Genomic DNA, 25,080 nt, shown 5'->3' with positions numbered 1-25,080 from the left:
ATGAACCCATGTTGGTTGCCCCTAAGCATAATCTCCCCTGCTGGTCCCTCGCAGATATGCTCCTGGATAATTTTCTCAAAGAGCTTCCCCGGGACCTAGGTAAGACTAATAGTTGCCTGGACCTATAGTTGCCTGGGTCCTCCTTCCTCTCTTTTTTGAAAATAGGGACCACATTGGCCCTTTTCCAGTCCTCTGGCACCTCTCCAGAGCACCATGAGTGCTTGTAGAGCTGTGCCACGGGTCCCGGAATGTCCTTTGCCAATTCCCTCAGCACCTTTGAGTGGAGATCATCTGGACCCACTGATTTGAAGATGTCCAGTCCCACCAGAAGTTCCCTGACCAGGTTCTCTCTGACCCTGGGCCCGGCTGTGCCCCTCCTGAGTTCGTCCGGAATTCCGGTGGGGGTGGGGTGGGAAGGGGGATGTCCCGGTCCCTGCTCAGAAATATGGAGGCAAATAATTTGTTAAAGTGGTCAGCTGTATCATCTGGTGCAACCACCAGATTGCCAAGCGTGTCCTGCAGAGGCCCCACGTTACCCAGTGCCTTCTTTTTATTCCCTATGTATTTAAAAAAGGACTTCTTGTTTGACTTAAAACCATAGGAATTAGGCATGGATATATCTTTGTGGATATGGCCCTTAGTTATCAAGGTGATAGACATCTCAGATACATGTCATACATGCAGATAGATATGTTCTGTGGTTTGGCAGAGCAAGAAGTTATAATTAGGATGCCCTTTTGCTCATGTTTTCAAATAAGACAGTAAAAGCACCTCGGGTGGGGGGGAAGAAATGCCTGTAGTTCTAGTATATATTCTTTTTGTTCTTAATCAGGGACATTCAGAACATGATTTATGGCTTATTGTTTTTCTTGCTATCTAAGAGTAATTTTTTTATCAGCAGGCATAGACCCACAGTGTTTCTATTTTCTTATAATAAAGACTTTTAATAATTCAATACTCACCTCTAAGTATTTGGCTTTGGATGACTGCATAATGTCACCTCGGTATTTGCAGTATTTGTTAAAACACTACCTGATGGAAATACATTACTGTTAGTTCAAGTCTTGGAGTAGCCTTATTTAATTTTCTCTGACTATTGCGAATTGTTGAAGATGTGTGCACTATTGTATCTAAAACTAGAGGGAAGAAGGGATTCTAAAATAGCATGGTTAAAATACTTATTGTATATAATACTGTGGATTGGGTAAAGGAAATTAGTATAGGGATTCAAGTACATCACAGAAACATAACAAGCTTAAGCAATATCTGGCAATCTTCAGGTAATATTAATCCTGCTATTTTTTGAGCCACTCCAAAATCTTTAAAAAAATTGACAGGGGGTATGGATAGGGTGACAGTACTTGTCTGTGGTCTTGGACTTTTAGGAAAGCAACTGTCAGGAAACCCTGTTGTTTCAAATGAAGACTCTGTTTTATCAGGTAAGGGTTGGCAAGCAGGGCTCAGAAGCAGCTGGAGCCCATTAACCTCTCAGGAAACAAGACTAGGGCATACAGAAGGAGAAGGAAGTCAGTAGATGGTTGCTGAGCCTGGCTGTATTGACAGAGAGCTGTACTGAAGGGAGCAGGTTGCTTGCAGAAAAGATTTCTGCAACAACTATTAATTTGTTTTACACTTTGAGGAACGGGAATGTGGGCCCTGCTGTTTGCCTTAAACCCAAAAACGGAAGGAGCTTTTTGAGTTTTAGGCAGAGAGAAATAGAATCAATTTGGATAAAAACTGTTTTTTATCTTCTCTCTTCCCCACCTTCAAACATTTGTGCTAAGGACAGACTTTCAAAAAGCCCAAGGCTGAATCGATTCAATCTTTGCAGGTTAGTCTGAGCTGCATGGATTGAAATGATAAGCAAATGAACAGATATTCAATTTTGATTCTGGAAATGCAGCCACATGCCTGCAGTGGCCCAGGCCAAAACCCAGGGGATGCTAGAGCATACCGCTATGCTTGGCTGAAGCAGAAAGCTTGGACCAAGGCTAGGCTGCCCACCCTGCGAGATGGGGGGCTTGCAGGGGAAGTGCAAAGCATCCTGGGGTGCTGAGGGACTGTGAGTTAACGTGAATCTGGAGCAGATCTGGGGTGGAAGTTCAATAAACCAATTAAACCTAAATCAGTTAAATCTGATGCTACATCCATCCAGGTTTATCTTAAATTGTTTTTGGCCATTTTTGAAAGCAGTTTATGTGCACTGACTGAACTTCGGTTGCATTACAGATTTGAACTTATATCACTATCACTTATACCGGTTTTTGTGTAATTTCTGGCCCTAGCCTTACTCATATTTTCAAACAAAACAGTTCTGAGATGTGGGGTAGTTTGGCTAAGGGCTCTTTGCAGGGCTGGCCCCACAATTTTTTGGGGCCTCCTGCAAGATTGTAGTTTTGGGGCCCCCCGATCCAAAATCAGAATTGTGGTTAATTGTGGTATAAAGTCACTGAACTAAAATAGTCGGGGCTAGGATGCATGCACATGGGCTGCACTGCAGGGGGTGTGGGGTGGGGGCAACAGGTGCTGGGGATGCCTGGGTTCCCTCCCCGGGGCCCGGGAGGGAGTGGAGCTGGGAACTCCTCATCTGGGAAGGGGCTCTCTGCCTGCATCGAGCCCTTTAAACATGGAGCAGGTGGTAGGGGGCAAACGGAGCACGGCCCCTTGGCTGCAGGACCCCCTGCGGATGCAGGATAGGATGAGCTGGCCCTGGCTCTTTGCTTCCCTCCCCCTCCATGTGAAAGGCTTTTCAAACCTTTCCTCATTTTTTTTCCATTCTGTGTTGAGCTGGCCTTTACAGTTTCCACAAAGGGCCAGTCCCAGTTGTTTTCTTCATGGGGCTCTTGGGTGTGTGCAAGTGGTCATGGGCTTAGATGGCCATTTCCCATATATTTGCAGATTGAAGGAGAGCCTCTTGTTTTCAGCCAGTTCAGGGGTTTGTACTGAGTTGCAACAATTCACGATCTAGCAAAAGAATGGGAATTTGTACAGTATGTTCTCTGGGATCTAAGTTAAAGGACCAAAACATTTGGAGTCAACAGGGCTTGGTGATGTGTAAGGGAGAAGATAAGTGCTCAGCACTTTTGAAATTCAAGCCACTTATTTAGATTCTTACATTTGCTCTCAAGAACATAAACTCAGGAGAGTCTTGACATATTTTTTATATGCTTTTCACTTGTGGGTAGGGGTAATGGTCAAATACATATCATGTAGCTTTAGAGCTAGTACTCTACTGAATACAATTATGGGTCACTTGAGACCAAATTTGATACTAACTTATACCTCAGCAGTGCTGTTGACTGCAGGGAGGTGAAAAAGAGTGACAATAATATGAGAATATTGCCCTTTAATATAACAGGTTTCTATACCATGCATCTGTGAGTGCAAGAATACAGCACACCAGAACATTAAAGGTCAGTGAGGTATCTATTCATTGTTTTATAGCAACTAAACAGCATGACCCAATCCAGTCATGTAGGTACAAGTGGTTTGCAGCATCACAAAACTGTCTGTGGCACCAAAACCCCAAAACATTGCACATTAAACTATGCGTGCTGCTGCTAATTTGCTACCAGGACCCCCTGCACTGAGGCACCTTGCACCCCAGCCAGCCACTTGCTGGGCTTACTGGTCTCCTGTCTCTGTGTGCCTCAGTGCAAGGGCTCTGCTGTTCTGTGGCTGGCCTGGGGGCTCCAGAGGCATGCAGAGACAGGGGAGCATCCAGCCCAGGGCTGTCTGCTCCTGCATCTCAAGCCACACTATGCTGGGGCACAGGGTGTCTCAGTGTGGGGGCTCCACAGGGGAGCAGGCACATGCCCTGTCTCCACATGCTGCTCCCTTGCTGGCTGTGACACAGAGCGTCTCAGCCCCGGGGCTGCCTGCTGGCTAGCTCCACAGTGAGGCACCCTGTGCCCCAGCCAGCTCCCCCTGCAGCACATGGAGCAGTGAGACACATTGTGCAAAGCACATGGGCAAGTGTATACACTGTGGCACAAAGCAGCACAAATTTGTGCTGCTACTAATTCACGCTCCTGCTCATGTGGGTGCAGCCCATTAGTTCATTTGTCCTTCTAGTCCCTTTTTTAAAAATGAATCAATTACATCTGTGTGCCCTATAAATTGATTTCATGGATTGCTGTATTTAGGGGTGGAAGGATGAGATAATTATATTAAGTTAGAAGGGCAAGGTAGTTGTTGCATGTCAGTTTATCCATGGTAATCATTTTACGTGAAAAAAATACACCTCTTTCCTCCCTCCCAGACAATTTCTCATTTTTCACTGAACAGTTCTGAGCCATGGGAAAGTTTGATAGAAGCCACCTTCTGCTCCTTCTAGTTTCCCTTTGGTTTAGCTGCCACTTACCATGCAATAGAGCAGGCACACATAACAGTTACCATACATCAGCCAACGACTGGCAAAAGTCTTGTTTTAACTCAGTGTAATTGTTTCATCTGTCCACATCCTACTTTTCTTGTACACTAGGTAATTCAGGGACAGACCCAGATATTGCCTATATTTACATCCATCAGTACTTTGTCTCTGATTCGCAGTCTGCTTCAGTTCAATAGTACACAAAAGTATGGTTACTGGCAAGTGGGTTTGCAGTGGTTGACCTTATTGGTATATATGCTCTTTAGTCTAGCTAGGAAAGACAGGGCTGCTTCTGTATGTTGGCTCAGTCCTGCTTCCAATGAAATCAGTAGCAAAACTTCCATGGAATTTGGCACCTTTTGGTTTCAGAACATTCATGGATAACCTTCAACTGTATTTTTTCTGTATTGCCGTACTTATCAGAGTGAAATAATTAGGAACACTCGATCTGAGGTAGCTGCTTCTCAAGTCAAACCAAACCTTCATGTCTAAAATCTTAAATCACAACTTTGGATCCTTTAATGGTTTGGGTATTAATCCCTAAATACCTTGAAATTACATCAATTCACTGAGATTCTTTACTGGAGAATGTAAGAGTAAACTATGTGAAGGGAAAAAGATAGCAGGGCTCTTATCATGCTGATACCATTGTGCACTTGAATTCCTATCGTTTGTTAACTGCAGAGTGTTGCATTCACAGGTCTGGCTTTGGTGTAGTGGAGCACTGGTATACTTTTATTCATTAGCTTTTAAGATTTTATGAAGGGCTTCTGCATGCTGCCTTTATTTTGCAGGTTTTTTGAAACTGGTGTACAGGAGATGAATTCGTTTGACAGGTTTATTCATGTAACAAGTTGGATAATCATTTGTAATTCACAGTTTAATTCACTAGGGGGTTATTAATTTAAAACTTGGCCTGTATTCCTTATCAGCTATTCATTGAAGGGTTTACACCTTCCACAATGGGATTTGTGTAAATCAGCACATTGTAAATTTGCCTTTCTAACAGGTTTATTGCTTTATCAGGTATTCACTTAGGATTTCACTATTCTGTCATAAAACATTCCCAGACACAGAATACATTTTTACTGATATAATCTACTGTGTCGACCAAGACATGCACATCAGCTGTCATATATGTATAAGAATAAAAAGACCTATTTACTCTTGCAGGACCCAAGGATCCAATGTAAATGTACTCAATTTAGATGCAGTCCATTGCTACTAAAGATCAGGGAATGAGATATCACATAGTTGAGACAGTTAAGCACTGAGAGAGGAAACTATTTCTGTGTGGTTCAACTTTTATGTAAACACATATTCTTTAGAAGAGAAAAAAAATGAGACTGACCCAAAGCCCAGCAATTCTGGCCCTAAAAGTTCAGTTCTAATAAACGTTTGGCTCACTTTCAGAAAAATAGGTAGAAAATATCAGGTTCTGCAGCCCTGACCAATTAGATCAAGAGACAGAGTTTTCCAGACAAAAGCTAAAATGCTACATTTGCCAAAGAACATATAGTAACCCTTATGAAAAAAAGTTTCTTTGACAATAATCTGTATTCTCTTTAAATAGGAAGTCTTCTGTTTTATATGAAGCACTAGAGGAATTTAACTGATCCCCCGTTTTTTTAGTCTAAACATGCTTCCTGCTTTAATGTACAAATATGAAGGTATCAAGAACAGTATATTGGATTTATTCAGAATTCAATTGGACATTATAAAATATAAACATAGCTGTTAAAAAAACAAAGCAAAGGGGAAAACTGCCAGAATGTAAATGGGACAAGAGTCTTTGAATTTGTGCGATATCTTTAAAACTGATTGGAAGTGCAGTTCTAAACTGAAAATTACTTTGTTGAAATGATCTCTTCTTACTGAACATCCCTGCTCCCTCTATGTCCTCAGGTTCATAAATGTTGATTCTAGTGATTAAAATAAGTTCTTGCTACTCTTTATTCTTCCTGGAGTGCAGAGCCACTGTACCTAGGAAAGAGGCAGTTGAAATCCGTTCTTGCTCACATCACAAGTAATTATCAGAATTAATATTCTGGCTGTGGAGCCAAATCTGATGTTTAGGTACATCTGTGTGGTCAACCTTGTTAAGCAGAAGACAGAGCTATACAGGTACACTCACCCTGCTTGCCTTACAGAATATTAGCTACCAGGGATGATGTGCAAAGTGGGATGAATGTGCTGAAATGGCAGCTTGAAGAACTGTATTTGTTCTTGTAAAAAGGAGGAAACTTGATGGGAAAGCAGTGAGAAAGCACACTTACGGCATGTGGCATACCATTTTTAGGGAGTCATTCAGCACATTCAGAGGTACATTTTGGTTATTTGTCAATTCAGTTTGTGCTTCTAAAACCAATGTCCAAAGTTTCAAAATTTGCAGGAATGAAATCATTGAACACTTGAATTAGATATAACTGTAAGTGTAGAAGAAAATGTTATGTAAGTCTGTCCAAATCAAAGATATATACAAGATCATGCAATGTTTTTTTTGTTTTTCTTAGCCACTCAGCAAATATCCTCCTTTAATAAATGACGTCGCCTTTTGGCTGCCTTCTGAGAATTACTCTGAAAATGATTTCTTTGAGTTAGTCCGAAACATCGGCGGAGACCTGGTAGAAAAGATTGATCTCATAGATAAATTCACACATCCAAAGTAAGTAAAGCTCTTGAAATAACTGTTGTCAGAATTTTTATATCTTTTACATAACATTTATTAAAATGGTTGTATACTTGGTATTTATAGCTCCAACATTTTTTGTATTTTTTCCCTAAAAATAAACATTGTTTATTTAGGAAAAAATAACCTTGTTTTTAAAGCAGTGATTCTTAATCAGGGTGCCTTGAGCTCCTTTCATGAGTGCTGCAGGGTAGCATGCAATATTAGCATTGTTAGGTCTGGAAACAGGATTCACAAGGTAAACCCAAAGATTTCAAATAAGAATCCATAGTGTTAAAAACATGCTGACCTGGTGTGATCTTTTTAACTTCTTTGGAACAGAACAATTGTTCTGTTATTTTTTTTGTAGTAAAAAAACCTGAGTGAAAATGAAATTCTGATATTTTCCAAGGGGTGCCTTGAGCCTATTAAAGAGTCCCTCAAGCCAATCTACATCTAAGAAGGTTGAGAACCACTAATTTAAAGTCTTTCATGAATGTTCCTTTTATGGTAATGAGAGTAAATCCAATGATTAGAAGCAGCATAGTACTGGCTAACCATCACCCTATCCTGTAGATATGCCAGTGTACCTCACCCTTGCCTATAACATATTTGCTATTCTAGTCCTGATCTTTTTTGATCTGTAAGTACTATTTATTTAATCTGTTCCTTCCTCTCTTTTTTCTGAGCTAAGCCATGACTGTATCCTGAAAATGGGTGTCAGGTGTAATTTTGGAGTTATTTGGACACGTAAACTATTGGTGGTATTCAGTGGGAAGAAAAATTCGAAGATTCACCTGCATCATTAGGACACTTCAGATTTTCAGGCATCAGTGTTTCTTCCTTTTGGGGTAAAATTGCTTGGCTTGCCTTATTAGGAAAGAGGAACTATCTCTCTAATATAGTCTGCCATCTCCAACACCGACAAATGCCAGATGTTGAAGATAAAACTATTTTTGAAGCCATGATCTGGGCAGATTTAAGTATATTACGCCCTTTCCAAAATAAGAGATGAGAGGTAAAATCCCATTAGCTGAAACAGTTGTTTAAATTGGGTTTTAGAAATAGTTTTTCTTATTAGTGTTTATGTTGTTGTTGCAGGAAGAAAGGGCAGTAAACCTAATTGTGTGATATTATTTCAAGGGGGAAGGGAAATTTCTGTTCTCACCATAGCTGATAATCAGTTAGGCCTAAAACCTGCAGGTTGTTCCTTTTTATATTTGCACTTTTGACACTATTGTTCTCTTCAGTTTGTTGTACATCGTGTGTCAGGCCACCCAGTTATTTAGCTAGCTGGGTAGCGATTTGTGGTTTAATAGATTAATAATATGCAGTTGGTATTTATCATTTTTCGTAAAGTGCCCTTGTTGACTATTTTATTTGGGCAAAGCAACAGAACTGCCACTGGAATTTCTGAGACATCTAAACATCTTTGAATGACTAATTCCTAAGTGCTTCTAACATTTAAGTGATGCCTCTTACTGTGGAAAGGATTTTTATTTAATATCTCTAGACTAAAAACTTAATGTCCAGCAGAGCAATATAGGATATGATCAGATGATGAATGCACCTCACTGTAAAGAGCAACAAGATTATATACTGTGGAGAAATTGGAAAGTGAGTTTATTGCAGTTATGCACAGCCTTTTTTTTTATTGTCACTTGGGCAGCGTTATATTGTCAGTTATCACAAGACAATGCCTAGACATAGAGAACTAGTCACACTGATGCTGCTGAAAATACATTTAATTGCCAGTCTTCATGTCAGTGCTGATACCACAGGCTACACATCAAAATGCTGTTCTATAGAAATGGGACATTAAACTAGTTCTGGGATGGACTTTTTCATTCTCTAATTCTGGATCTTTACTGCTTAGAAAATATCTGTTTCTCTGGTCAGTTCTTGGTTGATGTAAGGACCGGGGAATAGGTATTGTAGCCTAATAATTAGGCCACTTGGGGAGGGTAGCAATTAGGGACCATGCTAACAGACCCAAGGGGAACATTCAGAGGCACAGTCCAAATCAGAGGATGAATCACGTTTCAAGAATCAGAAGTCCATGCCAAAATTGGAGTGAGCTGGGAGTCAGAGGACACCAGGAGTCAGAGCCAAAAGTCAGAGACCAAGTCAAAAAACAATTTAATATGGCCCTGATTATTCTGGGATATAACTTGCACCAAAACAGGTGCGGCCCAGTCATTTCCACACTAAGCTTACATGGCAATTAAATTGAATTAACTGTGATTGTTTCTAGGTAAAGCGTTAAGTTGAATAATTTACAGGTACTTAATATGGGACAATGGACTTGCCTATCTGCAAAATCTAGGGTTTGTTGCAAGATGAGATGTGAGAGCCATGCCTGTAGTCTGCTTCCAGCCTAAATTCTCAGATCCATGGACATTTTCCAAAAAGCCAGTTTCCAGAAATAGAGCTGGGTAGGCTCAGGAGTCAAAGAACCAAGCCTCCATTGAGGCTTACCACAAGAGACTTTCAGAAAGAACTACTGACTGACCTGCAGGCTGCTGACATTGGTGGAACTAAATGGGGAGGCTTCTCTCCCCAACAGCTAATCAGGAGGTCCTAACAGTGGCTGGCTGGATCATTAGTGAGGTAGGGCTGTCACTCAGAGCCCCAGGCAGGTGTGGCCAACTACATTATTAGCCTAGGCTGAGCTGCCCATTAGTGCCTCTAATATTAGGTGCTAATCTTCTCTGGATGCTATCATGAAAAACAAGATATTCCCTTTGTTACTGATTCTCAGCAGCATGAAGGCTGCATGCCCCTGGAGGTTGGAGGGGGGGATGGCGACTACCTGCAGGTGGTAGTGGCAGTGAAGGTGTGGTAGTAGGGGGCAGATGCTGCCGGCAGCGTTGGCGGTGACCAGCAGCAATTGGGGACCACCTACAGATACTGCTGGCCATGTCCGTGTGGGGGGCAGGGGGGTGACGAGCGGCAACTGCCTTCAGGCACGGCCAATAGTGCTTTTTACAAGGGGTGCACTGCCAAGCTAAGGGGGTGCACGTGCACCTGTGTGCACCCCCTATGTATTGCCAGTGCTCAGCAGGCAAAATCACGGACTGCATTATGCAGTTGGCCAATAACTTTGGGTCTTTACAGATCAGTTGATGGAAGAGAGCAGCTGCATAGTAGTTCTTGGCTATTATTGCATCAGCAAATTTAGGTAGAAGGCAGAGATGCATAAGTTTTCATAAGCTACAGCTTGCATCATCAGATGCTGTCATTGAAGTTGCCTTAAGCCAGGGATGGGCAAAATATGGCCTGTGGGCCGGATCCAGCCCACCAGGCCATACTATCCAGCCTGTGGGGCCTCTAAAAAAATGAGTACATTATTTTCTCCTGGCTTCCTGTCAAAGCTGACAAGACCCAGAGGCAGTAGGACCCAGGGGGAGCCCTCAGCAGGACTGAGCAGCTCAGCCCTGCTCCACCCCCAGCCATTTCACTCTCTTCCTGCCCCTGCCCTGCTCCAACACCACATGGCTCCTGACTGCACTGGGGAGCATGGGGCTATGCTAGTACATGTGTGTGTGTGTGTGTGTGTTCATAGCATGAGTCGCACATGTACCCACACCCCCCCTTGAACTGCCATGCACGCACATGCCCACACCCACACCCCCTCACATACCCTAGCCACCCTCCCACACCCTCCTCACAAATCCCCACCCAAACCCCACATATCCACACACCCACAGCCTCCCCCCCCACAATAAGCAAGAATAAGACTTTATTGTAAGCTGTTTTATAATCACCTCTGTGTACACTACATAAACACATGTAAATCAGGACAAAAATATTTGAATTGCCTGCCCCTGCCTTAAACCCTTCATGCAATATGCTCTCTCTCTGCAGGTGCCGTGGCATAGTCCTGGCTCTCCTGATTTCACAGCCGGTACTCCCAGTCAAATGCTGCCCAAAACTCTGGCTTGCACAGGGAAAGAGAACTTTAAAGTAGTAGGACTCTGTATCACGTCAAGGGTGCAGTTTCCTTAATAGAATCCCTTTATGAATACTGTTCACATCTTTTCTTGTTTGATTGGATTAGGACCTTCTCTGACTGGAAATTGGGGAGAAGGAATCCATTTCATAGTTTCATAGTTTCTAGGGTCAGAAGGGACCTGAGCAGATCATCGAGTCCGATCCCCTGCCACGGCAGGAAAGAGTACTGGGGACAAATGACCACAGCAAGGTGTACATCTAGCCTCCTTTTAAAGACCCCCAGGGTAGGAGCCAACACCACTTCTCTTGGAAGTTGGTTCCAGATCCTAGCTACCCTGACCGTGAAGTAGTGCCTCCTGATATCTAGCTTAAATCTACCCTCTACCAGCTTGTGACCGCTATTTCTAGTCACTCCTGGTAGTGCTCGGGGAAACAGGGACTCCCCCAATGCCTGCTGGTCCCCTCTGACTAGTTTGTAACAGGCAACTAGATCCCCCCTCAGCCTTCTCTTGTGGAGGATGAAAAGGTTCAGGTCCCCTAGCCTCTCCTTGTAGGGTCTGCCCTGCTGCCCCTGATCATGTGAGTGGCCCTCCTCTGGACCCTCTCCATGTTGTCCACATCCCTCCTGAAGTGCAGCGCCCAGAACTGGATGCAGTACTCCAGCTGCAGCCGGACCAGTGCCGCATAGAGAGGGAGTATCACCACCTTGGACCTGCTTGAGATGCGTCTGTGGATGTATCATAGAATCATAGAAGTAGGGTTGGAAGGGACCTTATAGATCTTCAAGTCTGACCCCCTGCCAGGGCAGGAGAAAAAACTGGGCTCAAATGATCCCAGCTAGGTAGGCATCAAGCCTCCTCTTAAAGACCCCCAGGGTAGGAGCCAGCACCACTTCCCTTGGAAGTTGGTTCCGGATCCTAGCCGCCCTAACTGTGAAGTAGTTCTTACAGATGTCTGACAAGGTGCGGTTGGCCTTCCTAACTGCGTCCCCACACTGCCGGCCAATGTTCATCTTGGCATCAGTGATGACTCCAAGATCCTTTCTGCTTCTGTACTGACAAGAAGGGAGTTCCCCAACCTGTAGGTATGGTTCCGGTTGTTCCTTCCCTGGTGCATCACTTTGCACTTGTTGGTGTTGAATCCCATTCTATTCTCATCTGCCCACCCCTGTAACCTGTCTAGGTCTGATTGCAGCCTATTCCTCCCTTCTGGCATGCCCACATCCCCCCACATCTTAGTGTCATCAGCAAATTTGAACAGGGTGCTATTTATGCCCTCATCCAACTCACTGATGAAGATATTGACCAGTGAGGGCCTGAGGACCAAGCCTTGCAGAACCCCACTGCCCACATCCCTCGAAGTCGAAAATGACCCATCCACCACCAGTTTCTGGGTGCAGCCCTCCAGCGAGTTGGCGACCCATCTGACTGTGTGGGTGTCAACACCACAGTCCCCCAGTTTCTTAATGAGAACGGGGTGAGAGACAGTGTCAAAGGCCTTCCAAAAGTCCAGGAAGACTATGTCCACTGCTATCCCTGCATCTAAGGATTTGGGGATCTGGTCATAGAAGGCCACCAGGTTGGTCTGACAGGACCTACTGCTAATGAACCCATGTTGATTGCCCCTAAGCATAATCTCCCCTGCTGGCCCCTCATGGATATGCGCCAGAATAATTTTCTCAAAAAGTTTGCCCAGGATTGAGGTAAGACTAACTGACTTATAGTTCCCCGGGTCCTCCTTCCTCCCCTTTTTGAAGATGGGAACCACATTGGCCCTCTTCCAGTCCTCTGGGACCACACCAGAGCACCATGAGTGCTCATAAAATGCTCGTAAAGCATTTTTTAGCACTTGGAGGAGAAGATGATGATTAGGAACAGTCCACATGGATTCACCAAGGGCAAGTCATGCCTGACCAACCTGATTGCCTTCTATGATGAGATAACTGGCTCTATAGATACAGGGAAAGCAGTGGACATAATATACCTTGACTTTAGCAAAATTTTGATACTGTCTCACGCTGCATTCTTGCAAGTTAGCTGAGTAAGTATGGGTTAGATGAATGGACTGTAAGGTGGATATAAAGCTGGCTGGGTAGTCAGGCTTAACTAGTAATCAAAGGCTCAATGTCTGGTTGGCAGTTGGTATGTAGAGTGCCCCAGGGGTTGGTGCTGGAGCTGGTTTTGTTTAGTATCTTTATTAAATATCTGGAAAATTAGATGGATTGCACCTGCTGCAAGTTTGCAGATGACACCAAGCTGGTGGATGTAGTAGATATGCTGGAGGGTAGGGCTGGGATTCAGGGTGACATAGACAAATTGGAGGATTGGGCCAAAAGAAATCTCATGAGGTTCAACAAAGACAAATGCAAAGTCCTGCACTTAGGATGGAAGAATCCCATGCACCAGTACAGGCTGGGGGCTGAATGGCTAAGCAGCAGCTCTGCAGAAAAGGACCTGGGGGTTACAGTGGACAATAAGCTGAATATGAGCTAACAGGGTGCCCTTGTTGCCAAGAAGACTAACAGCATACTGGTTTGCCTTAGAAGGAGTGTTGCCAGAAGATCAAGGGAAGTAATTACCTTGTCTGTTCTGCACTGGTGAGGCCACATCCAGAGTACCATATCCAGTGTTGGGCCCCCAATATAGAAAAGATGTGGACAAGTCAGACAGAGTCCAACGGAGAGCAACAAAAATGGTGTGGGGACTGGGGCACATGACTTATGAGGAGAGGGTGAGGGAACTGGGTTTATTTAGTTTACAGAAGAGAAGACTGAGAGGGGATTTAATAGCAGCCTTCAACTACTTGAAGTGGGGTTCCAAAGAGGATGGAGCTGGACTGTTCTCAGTGGTGGCAGATGACAGAACAAGGAACAATGGTCTCAAGTTGCAGCAAGGGAGGTTTAAGTTGGATATTAGGAAAAACCTTCTCACTAGGAGGGTCGTGAAGCACTGGAACAGATTAACCAGAGAGGTGGTGGAATCTCTAGCCTTAAAAAAGGCCTGGGTTGACAAAGCCTTGACTGGGATGATCTAGTTGGGGATGGTCCTGCTTTGAGCAGGGGGTTGGACTGGATGACCTCCTGAGGTCCCTTCCAACCCTAATTTTCTATGATTCTATGATTTATTTCCTTGGTTTTCTAGCATTTTTCTCTTTGGGACATTTGATGTATTCTAGGCATACACCTTGGTACAAATATTTTATGGTACAACTTTTTACGTCCCTTTCTAAGGAACATGCATTGTGGTTTCTCAGATCTGAGAGGGGAAATGTCATCTTGAAGACCAGTTTACATCTTTGTGGTTTATCATAGTGCTGTGAATGTACCACCTACTTCCCTTTCTAGGGACACTCAGTCCTTGTTCAGGAAACTTTCAGACATGCCACACTATTAATAAATAAATTAAGTTCTCCTTATCTTTAGGAACACCATAGAAAACATTTCAGAAATGCCCCAAATGTTTATTTGGTAAATGGTGCTGTCCTTTGAACTTGTTCACTTGCAAACAAATTAATTCTAAATGCACCATTAAAAATGGCTCCAAATGGGGCACTTTTAAACCTCTTTTTTTTTTTTTAAGGTAGAGTTCCTTGGATGGTGATCCGTGGATATTTTGTCATTTTTTTACAGCTCATATTGTGTGTATGTGAAATAGAACTTGCTACTGTTTTACTGACAAAATAACTTCCCTAAGTTGTTCTTGCATGCTGTCCAAAACACTTGCAAGACTGACTCACTGAAAATAACAGCACTCTGCTCTGCCATAACTGTGATATAGTCGGTTTGTTGAGTGATTGGTATAGTAGCAGGTTAGGTATGTGATGCAGAAAACCTCTGTCTGGCAAGGAAACACATATAATCTACACAGTTCACACCATGTTATTTTATCGTTAAGGATCAAAAAGTCTTCAGCCATTGTCTTGAATCTATAGAGGACTGAATGACTGCTCTGACATACTGGTAGAGAGAATGATTATCAGAGCCAAGACCAAAAGGGAAGTCTGCCATGTTGCCACCATGACCATGAGTGGTTTATTAAAGTGGGGTTTGAATTTTCCTAAAAGTGTAGTGACTTAGTACATTTACATTTGCAGTTTTCACCTCAGAACTATAAACCTGAAGTTCAGCTTGTTCTATAATTAAAAAAAAAAGATTAGATTCATCCAAATAAGATTAAAGTGTATGGAGAGAAGGGGAGCTGAGTCAATATTTAACTTTTTGCAGGCTTTTTAACTGACTTTCTGACTCTAAGGACTTTAGCACTTAGCAGAAAATGCTGTAAAAAATAAAACTTTGTGAGAACAGTAGAAAAGCTTTTGGTTAAGGTCTATTGTAGGTGTTATTTCTGCGTATAATACCCTATCATATATGGAATTCATGTGTATCAGAAACAGTCCAAGACCCTGGGCATGTCTACACATGCAATTAATGCATATGAATAAACTGGCGTTTATTGCCATAGAGTTTATGCTTGTGCAGCATGTGGAGCCCAATCGGAGCAGCTTAGTCTGGCAGGGAATCTAGGGGTCAGCCTGCCAGCCCAGATCTGCTCTGACTAGACTTTGCATGATGTGGAGCAGCTGGCTGAGGCAGGAGGGTGCTTCAGTACAGGAGCTGCCTCCTGGCTAGCCCTGCACTGAAGCACTCTGTGTCCCAGGCAGCCAGTGCAGTATCTACACATGCACTGCTGTGCATGAAAAAACTCTGCAACAGAGTAGTACTTGTATTTTATGACTACTACCCTGCTGTGGAGTTTATTTGTTGCGCCATAATAGGAGAACACATGTAGACACTGGAATGTTTACTGCACAGTTAATTAGTCAACTGCACAGTAAATGTCTTGTGTAGATGCACGCCCTGTCAGGCAGCCTATGATAAGCGTAATGTAGTAACTACATTCTATTTCAATGATACTTGCCATATGCTGATCAAAGTAAGGATGAAAGAAAAGAACAATAGAAGCTTAAAAGCAATAATTGTTTAAAAAAGCTGTAGCCTTTCAGTGTCCAAACAAGGAAGAACCATGAATTTGAGAAAAATATTGCAGTTTTTGGGATAACTTTTTTGACTGGAGATTGAGTTTGTCCAGATCCTGGAAAAATGCCAACAATTAATATACAGAAAGGACTAGGGTAGGCATCAATATTCACTAATTTTGGGGCACAAATTACTGTGCTAAATATATCAAGAACTCTCTCAGCCTAACCAGACCTTAGAGAGTAAACTTTGACTAAACAAGACTCCCTGTTTGTTGGCTGGAGAATGTGAAAAGAATAAAATTTTCATAGAATAAAATTTCAAAAGCTGTTAGTTTGCAAGTAGGAGTTTTTTCCACTTGACAACCAAAACTTAATTTTAACAGAAGCCAGCCTAATGAAGTTAGATCAATTATAAAAAGTGGCAGCACAAAATTAGTTCATATGTCAATTGCGTCTTCATTTGAGGTGAAGTGAATATACTTTGTCCAGTAGAGAGCAAAGTGCCATCTTTACATTTAGGGAATGTAAATGCATGCATATTTACCTCTCTGAAGCTCTGCTGTTGGTCTCGACTTCCTTGTTCTTCAATGCAACAGGTCAGTCTTCCATAGAAGAGAAATGTTTTCTGTTCTAATCACAAGTTTGGAAGCAATGACGTTTTATGATTAAACCAGACCAAATAACTTACACTATAACTGGCTATAAACTGAACAACTATAGGGATGCTCAGCAAGAAACGTACAGTCTGAGTTGTGAGTTCAGAAATATTGAGGATGAATTGCTGTTTGCAACTGCAGGAAATGTAATACTGCCAACTCGGGAAAATGCCTACCGCCTACAGAAGGCTATTGCAAAATCTCAAAAAGGACACAGATAGAACTGCAAGGCCTTGTCTCCACTCTTGCTGTAACCTTCTCTTGACAGTATCTTTGGGCTGTAAAGGTCACATCAAATTTGCATTGATTTTATTCATGGTACTTAATGAAAAATTAAATACTGTAGGCTCCATGTTATCAAGGCATTGTAAAGTGCAGCTAAATCCAAAATCATGGCTTGCTGCAATGCCAAAGAGATCAAGCAAAAATGTGTACAGTGTGACCAATAAGCAACCAAAAGTAAGGATTAGGACTGTTGTAAAGTTAGCAGCCACAATATTAGAAGAAACAAGTGGGCAAGCTGTTTTTAACCATTTACTTGACAAATTTAAGACCTTTATTGTTTGTAAATTATTTGCAAACATGTTTGGGTTTTTACTGATGTGTTGTTCAGAATCATTTGATTAATAGAACAGACTTGTCTAAAGATTGCTTGCAAAACTACTCACTGTGACTTGCTCTCATAGATTTCATAGATTTCATAGACATTAGGGCTGGAAGGGACCTCGGGAGATCATCGAGTCCAGCCCCCTGCCCAAAGGGCAGGAAGTCAGCTGGGGTCATAGGATCCCAGCAAGATAAGCATCCAATTTACTCTTGAAGGTGTTCAATGTAGGTGCTTGAACCACCTCCGCTGGCAGACTGTTCCAGACCTTGGGGGTCAGACAGTAAATAAATTCTTCCTTATGTCCAGCCTGAAACGGTCTTGCAGGAGTTTGTGACCGTTCGACCTCGTCATCCTTTGGGGTGCTCTGGTGAACAAACGTTCCCCCAGAACCTGGTGGTCACCCTGATAAACTTATAGGTGGTCATATTCATTACTTACATTTTGCTTCTGCTTTGTGATTGGTCACTTGAATCATATGGTACTGTTTTTGTTACCTGACTAAATGACTGCTTGCAAATCCCAAAAGACCTTTTAAGATTGTTGTTGTGGTGGAGCACCTTTGGGGATGCTTGCCACTTGTGGGCTCTTGTAGGCTCTGAAGGGAGCCTGCTTTGGAGGAGCAGTAGGGGAAACCTCCCTTAGGTACCATTTTAAGGGGGATGGTGTGTGGCAGGGCATTGTTGGTGCCTTCCACTTCAAGACCAGAGCCAAGCAGCCAGTAGGTGCTTGGTTGTGGCGGCAATTTTAGATCTTTGGCCACCCATATAAACAGGACAGTTCACTGCTGGCAGGCCAGGCAGCAACATAGCCTGGCTGCAAGGCTTCATGTATCATACTGGAGGTAAGGGCAGGAGCTGTAGGGGATCATTTGGAGGCTCCTGGTCCTGGGCAAAACCTAAAATTGCACCTTGCCAAGAGTGGTTGGCCTGGTGGGGCTCTCAGTGTCACGGGAGCCCCCAGGAAATGCAAGGCCAGTTATAACCCAGTGAAAGGCAAGTAAAAGTGCCTTAACCCTAGCCATCACCTTCGGGTGGGTCTGGTAACATCAGAGGTAGTTGGGGCCAGGCATGGCTATGGCCACCTGAGCCGTGTGGGGTGCAAGACCCCGAGGAGGAAGAGTTGGGGCCAGGCGTGGCTATGGCCACCCAAGCCCTGTGGGATGCAAGACCCTGAGGAGGAAGAGTGGGGGCCAGGCACAGCTGTGGCCACCTGATCCCTGTGGGGTGTAGGACCCCGAGGAAAGGTAGTTGGGGCCAGGCACAGCTACAGCCACCTGAGCCCACCAGGGAGGGAAGCCCTGTGGCCCCCAGTGATGGAGCAGTGTGGAACCCCAGTGAGGGGGGGGCCCCAATGAGAGGGAGGAGATGTGGAGCCCCAGCGAAGGTGGGCAGTGAGAGATGTAGAGCCCCAGTGAGGGGGTGGAGATGAGGCGCCCCAATGAAAGGGGGGAAAACCAGAGGGCTGACAGCTCGGTATGTTAATGTACAGAGAGAGTAAGAGTTGCCCCTGGAAGGGCCCAGAGCAAGTTTAGACCTGGTCGGGTAATTGACTGGCCACTACCCTGGTGAGGGTCACGGGAGAGGCCCAAAAGGTGGTACATCTGCCACACAAGGTAATCCTATGGCCTAAGGGCCCACTTCAAGAGAGAGCAAGGTAGCATAAGTTGTCGATGCGTGAAAGAGACCCTGTGAGAGGGGGTGGAGTGTGAGAGGCCCTCGTAAGAGGAGGGCAGTATGAATGCGAGTGTGTCTGCGGCCTGACAACGAGGCCTAAGCTTGGTCCGGCTGTAGGCCGGGAGCACAGTGTCATCTGGATGCCAGCTGCAAGGCTTGGGTTGCGGTGTAGGGGAGGATCAGAGCTGCAGCTAGCACCCCCTGGCATCTGGGCAAGAATGGAAGCCTCCCGCCTTAATTAACATCGTAATTAATTAAGAACAAGGCATGGCAGGTGAGTCAGGTGGGTGGCGTGCCCAAAGGCAAGTAGGAAAACTAGCACTGTGGCAACGTAGGGCTCACCTGCTGGCTGCTTGGCTTCGGTCTTAAAGTGGCAGGCACCAACAGTGTCCTGCCACAGCTGTGCAAACATCTGATGACTACTTTTTTGTAGAAGTATTTGTGACATTTTCAGTGTTGAATGTTCTGATGAACAAATGTTAGCAAAAACAAAGAGTTGTGGATAGTGAGAATTTTATAGGCCCTTACAGAGGGAATAGTATTTCATCTGTTTTTCATATTTTCTGCAGTAACAGTGCAGTAACATCTCTAAGCTCAGTACTTTTTATTTTATTGGATTATTTATCTAATATGTATGGAAGCATGCCAATGGTTAAATAATAAAGGGGGCCTTCTTTCAGAAAAGAAATAGGTTTCTTCTTTCAGAGAAAAAATATGTTGGACAAAAGGTCAATTGGAGGAAAGATTTATGCCCATCGTAAGTAAACGATTCAGACTGCTGCCTCGATCTTACAGGATTCCTGTAAGAGGAGTCTATTAAATTGTTGAGCTATTAAAATTAGCAATGCATCAATGCACAGATGAAATTCTAGTGAAGAAAATGAGAATACAAGCGCCTGAAATAAAACTAAAAATACTAGTCAATAATATTGAAACTTAGGCATTATTAAGTAAAATATAAAGTCTGTCATATGTATATAATAGAAAACTAAGCTCTCATCTTAAAACCAGAAGATGTGGCATATATGAAGCAACCAGTTTAGGACCATTTTTAGCTTGTACCATTACAGGTAATGATAAGAACAGGCTCAGTGAACAGCAAGTAAAAATTCACTTGTTTGAATGAGACATGAGAGTCAGCAATCAAATAGAGAAGACATTGCTGAATGCAGGTCTTCAAAGAATGTACCAAAGGAGAGATTGCTTCAAGCTTTTAAAACTCTTAAATTTTGTTAAATACCTTGATTCCAATATGATGGGGAAACTATGAAACTGCAAAATGGCTCTAAAACTTGTGTTGCAGCTTTTGGAGGATCATATCTTAATAACTGAGCCTTCAGATGGTGGCAGCCAGTAACACAGCTTTCAGCACAGGGAATGCAATGGATAAAGATGTGTGTCTAGGGAGGGCATCCCATTACTGGCAAAAGATCCTCTTGGCTTGGCTGATGGCAGGAGTAGAAAAGTGAAATGAGGCAGGTTGGGAGTACAAATAAGCAGCTTGGTCTATAACTATACAACCTGCTTCTCTCTAGAATGAGGAACTGCAGTGAGAAGTACGGACACCAGCATATTTCTACCTGAGCACTTTCCAAGGCAGCACACCTCAGTTCCTCTGCTTTCTGCTGTATATAATAGAATAGAATACAGCAGGCTTATCTGTTTTGAAATTTTTTTGAATATCACTAGATATTTTTCTTCTATTGCAGGATCTGGGCACTGACTTTAGTAGTTTGACACAGAATCTTCTCATGTGAGAAGAGGTAAGGAGTATGATATCAGGAAGACTGGAGGAAGAAAACATACAGCACTGTAATCCAGAAATGCACTGTGTTCTCAGTAGTATTTAAGTAAATTTTTAATCAGAACAACTAAAATACACTGAAAAAAGCAGTGTCAGGGACAGGAAGGGGAAAAATTGATTTTGCTGCCTTCCTTATGCAAAGGTGTTAAAAATACAGGAACCTGGGAGTGGGAAGGAAACGTTGCTCCTGCCTTTGAATGAATTTCCTGTACACTTTTATTCTTTTACAGAGAGAATTGTACTATATGTAATGTCTATAAGTAAGTGTTGAAATAGGAACAAAGGAAAGCCATTTACTGCTGTGATGTAGCAGGCATATGTTGCCACCATTTTTTTAAAAATAGACTAAAGACAAGAATTTTTTAGGGTGATCTCTTTTATTGGACCAACTGCATGGTTGAGATAATGTTAGACAAGCTTTCAAATGCAAGGTATTCTTCACCAGGTCTGAGGGAAGAACCAGGGAGAGCGATAATTAAAAACAGCATGTAGGGCTGTGAAACTGGGGGAGAGAGAGATTCCCGGGGGTAGCAGAGAAAAACCAGAAGAAATGAAGCTTGGTTAATGGGAGATCAAGACCTTTGAAAAGGAGGGAGGGTCATTATTACCTAAAGTGTGAAGGAAGAATTTCAGGAATGAGGTAGATTATAATATGCCACCAGTCAATATCAGTGTTCAATCCTTTGTTCTTAGGGCCTCACTACACGGTAATTTTGGGCAGCTCCTGGATCTCTACACCTGGACTGTCCTCACATTGGACATTTATACACATACTTTTTCGTCCCACAACTCATCAGAGATCTGGCGCTTCAGAGAAGACTAATCGAGTCTGCTCTGCATGCAGGCTGACATACACTGCCATTGGCGACACGTTGGCGGTGCACATGTACCCCCTGAGATTGGCTGTGCACCCCCTGTAAAAAGGCACTGCCAACACTGCCAGCAGCACCTGCAGGTAGTTACTGCTAGCTACTCCCCTCCCCTTGCCACTGACACTGCCAGCAGCATTTGTGGGCAGTCTGTGATCGCTGCTGGACACTGCTGGCAGTGTCTGTGGGTGGTTTCCAACCACAGGTCAGTGTTTGCCATCCCCCCACCAGCAACAGCGCTGTGGCCACCTGCAGGAGCTCCCAGCTTGCCATCGCCTGTGGGAGCTCACCATACCCCCCCGCCAGCCTCTGGGGGCACGTGGCATTCATGTGCACTGTGCTTCGTTGCATACAGTTGTATAAGTGGTGAAATGCACATCAGCATACAGAAAATGGTGGTAGTACTTTTGAACTAAAGCACCTTCTGTGTGTTTTAGTTCAAAAGTGCACCACCATCATTTTCTCAGCACTGACGCACATTTCGCCACTTACACAACTGCAAGCATCGCAGTGCCAAGTACTTTTCAAAGCAGCTGGTGCTGCAGATTTTACATATGTACAAATGCCCTAATACACCTAAAACTAGTTTTAAGCACTTGTTAGGCAGCTCAAAGTTTTGCCTACTCCAGGGCAGGATTATTTCTGATCCATGTTACTCCACTCATGTTTTGCTATGGTGTAGCAACTCTAGGCTACAGCTTACTGAAAACATCCTCCCTTCCCCTACTCCCCTGGCCCCGATTGAGTCCACTGCTCCCCTTCCCTTTCCAGCACTGCAGGACCCGCCCCCCCCGCTTGCTTGTGGTTGCCCATGCTGTCTTTCCTGGGGGAGCAGATAGGGAAGGGTTAACCTGCCTATCCAGCCCCTGCCACTGCAGGGGGGAACACTGGGGGGCAGGTGGAGGAAAGGGAGGAAAACAAGGGGAGCCCCAAGGGGCAGGGGGAGACCTGGAACAGAAGTGGGGGGGAATTCTTACCTTTCAGCCCTCCAGGTTCCTGCTGGACAAAACGTGACTGCTCCAAATTCGAGCTAGTACTAATACCGACCAACATTTCTGTGGCTCACAGTGTAACGTGTAACAAGGCCCTTAGTATCCAGCCAGCTTAAGCATTTTTGTTCCTAAGTTTGCCTTTTTTTAAAGGTGTTTTGTAAATTTCCCTTGGGCATGAGGATAGTGAGGTCAGAAAGGAAGTGGTTCTGTGAAACATTCCTACTGATGTTACTATGTCTCTATTCTTTATATTTTTATTATGAGAGTTTATTCTGGTGTGTCTTGGCTGTCTAGTTCTACCCACAAAGTTACCTAAGTGCTTTTGCTGCATTAGACCAAACTTGTCGCATTTTGGGAAAGATGTGTAGTATTCATAGATTCTGTGGGTTTGTTGTGGAGCGTGTTGATTACTGTAGTGGTGGAGTTGTGTTGACAGGTTTTACATCTATTGCTAATGAAAGGCTGTGTCCCATTTGATGTTTGAAAAAGGGAGATTTGCTTCTGATGATGAATTGGGCAAGGTTGGGTGGCTGTTTGAAAGCCAGAGCAGAGGTGGTAGGAATATTTCTCTCAAGGCCTGATCCTTATTTAGTATAGGCTATAATTTTTGATGTTTCTTCTTCCAGTGTGGGGTGGTAGGTGTTGGGTCACAGGGGCTTTCTTTTGTGTTGTAGCAGTTTACTGCAAGGTATTTTGCTGACACTTTCAAAGATACGCTTTATTTCTCTACTGGAGTGTCCTTCGTGTATAAAAGGCAGATGTCAGATTGACCAGGTGGATGTTGTGAGTCTTCTCAGAGGAAATGTGTTGGTATCTGAGAGCCTGACTGTAAATTATGGCTTTTTTTGTATGTTTGGGATGATTCCTGGTCTTGTGGACATAAGTATGGTGGTCTGGGTTTTTTGTATGTGGACGTTTGTAGAGTGCTGGATGTGGATTGTGGTATCTAGAAAACTGATGTGAGTATAGGAATATTTCAGAGAAAGTTTGACCAAAGAGTGATAGCTGTTAAACCTGTGGTGGAAATCAGTAAGTGAGCCCAGGTGTTCAGTCCAGATGATGAAAGTGTCCTCTGCGTAATGCAGGTAGAGTGCAGGTTTGAAAGTTTTGAAAAATTCCTTCTCCAAGTGGCTCATGAAGAGGTTGACATATTGAGGGGCCATTTTTGTGCCCATAACTGGGCCTGTGGTTTGGAGGAAGTGTCCATTATTGAAAATGAAGTTTTTGTGCGGCAGGATGGATGATTTATGGATCTGGATGTAAACTACTCAAATGACTTACCTGTACCCTTTCTTGTGTGTATTCCCCCCCTTCCCCACCACCCTCCCACCCCCACAAGCACACAACATGACAAAAGAAGCAGATCTGTAGGGGGGAATTCAGATTCCATTCTTGACTACATTCTGGCAAATTGCCCCTGTGATTAGAACACAAAAAAGCCAGTAACTGTATATTTGTCTCTCGTTTCCTGATACTGTGCACATTTCATCAAAATGCAAATCAGGCAAGACCAACGTGGATATTTTAACTTTTGTTTGTTTAATAGGGGTATTTTTCTGTCTTGCTTTGGTTTTGTTTTCACAAGAGTTGAATTACAGCAGAATAACACTAAAACCCTGGTTGTGGCCGGTATTACACAAATTAAAACACAATTAGTTTAGTCCCTGAGCAACACTTTGTTCTTCATCCTGAACACGTTACAGTTTGCTGAGGGATTCTTTGAGATTACCTTTAACTGCTGACCTGGCAGTGTCCCAGAAGTAGTTTCTCTGCAAAGATCACCAGATGAACAGAGTCTGTTTGACAATAGTTGTCAGAGGATAGAGGCCTCTTGTTAATGAGCTTTGTCCCTTAGTGCTCTGGTGCTTTTCTCTCATTTGGTCCAATAAATGGAAGACTAGTATTTCTGTAACAGATTAATAATTTACATAAAACTCTTTTGAAGGCTGTTGGTTGGCTTCTGGCCCTTTGCATCAACTATAATCATAGAGCAAGTTTACACAGTAGCTTGTTAATCACAGGCAAACCCTTCCATGTGTCATTTCTCCCTCCTGTTGAAAGAGTGACTGAATCCCAGTCTGTAAGTACTTACACAGCAGAAATCTGTATTAAAAAAAAAAGATGGTACTTCAGTGTAATGGACAACGGTAGGAGTTGAAACTGGACCAGTACAGGCTAGAAAGGAAGAGTGGTAATTAACCACTGGACAATTTACCAGCAAGGGCCATAGTCAATATTGCAACACCAGTTTTCTTTTTAAATCAAAGATTGAATGCTTTGTTTAAAATAGGTGCTCCAGCTAAAGCAGCCTTTAATTCAAGGGAAACTTAAGGCCTGTGTGGGGGGGGAGGTTAGGCTGGATGATGATAACAGTCTTCCCTGGTTTTATAGTCTATGAAGAACCTAATCAGACTGGTAACTTATGTTAAATGCAGCACTGAATATTTGTTGTGGAACAGTTTTTCTATGGAATAGAAAAAACAATTCTCTACCCTGCTGATATATGTC

The 25,080-nt window shown here is 43.5% G+C and overlaps 1 protein-coding gene across 4 annotated transcripts in view; it reads left to right on the top strand.

Moving 5' to 3' along the window:
* Nucleotides 1-25,080, top strand: part of FARS2 (phenylalanyl-tRNA synthetase 2, mitochondrial) — a 423,711-nt gene that overhangs the window by 272,109 nt on the left and 126,522 nt on the right. For all 4 annotated transcript variants that reach the window (XM_090039337.1, XM_090039340.1, XM_090039339.1 and 1 more), the window contains one exon: nt 6,886-7,037. In XM_090039337.1, coding sequence (XP_089895463.1) covers nt 6,886-7,037 — 152 coding nt within the window. The remainder of the gene's footprint in view (nt 1-6,885; nt 7,038-25,080) is intronic.

Source organism: Crocodylus siamensis, chromosome 3 (genome assembly GCF_052110815.1).
Source record: "Crocodylus siamensis isolate JL-2025a chromosome 3, ASM5211081v1, whole genome shotgun sequence".
Lineage (NCBI taxonomy): Eukaryota > Metazoa > Chordata > Crocodylia > Crocodylidae > Crocodylus > Crocodylus siamensis.
The sequence above is the reverse complement of the archived record's forward strand: the minus strand, read 5'-3'. Positions and strand labels throughout refer to the sequence as shown.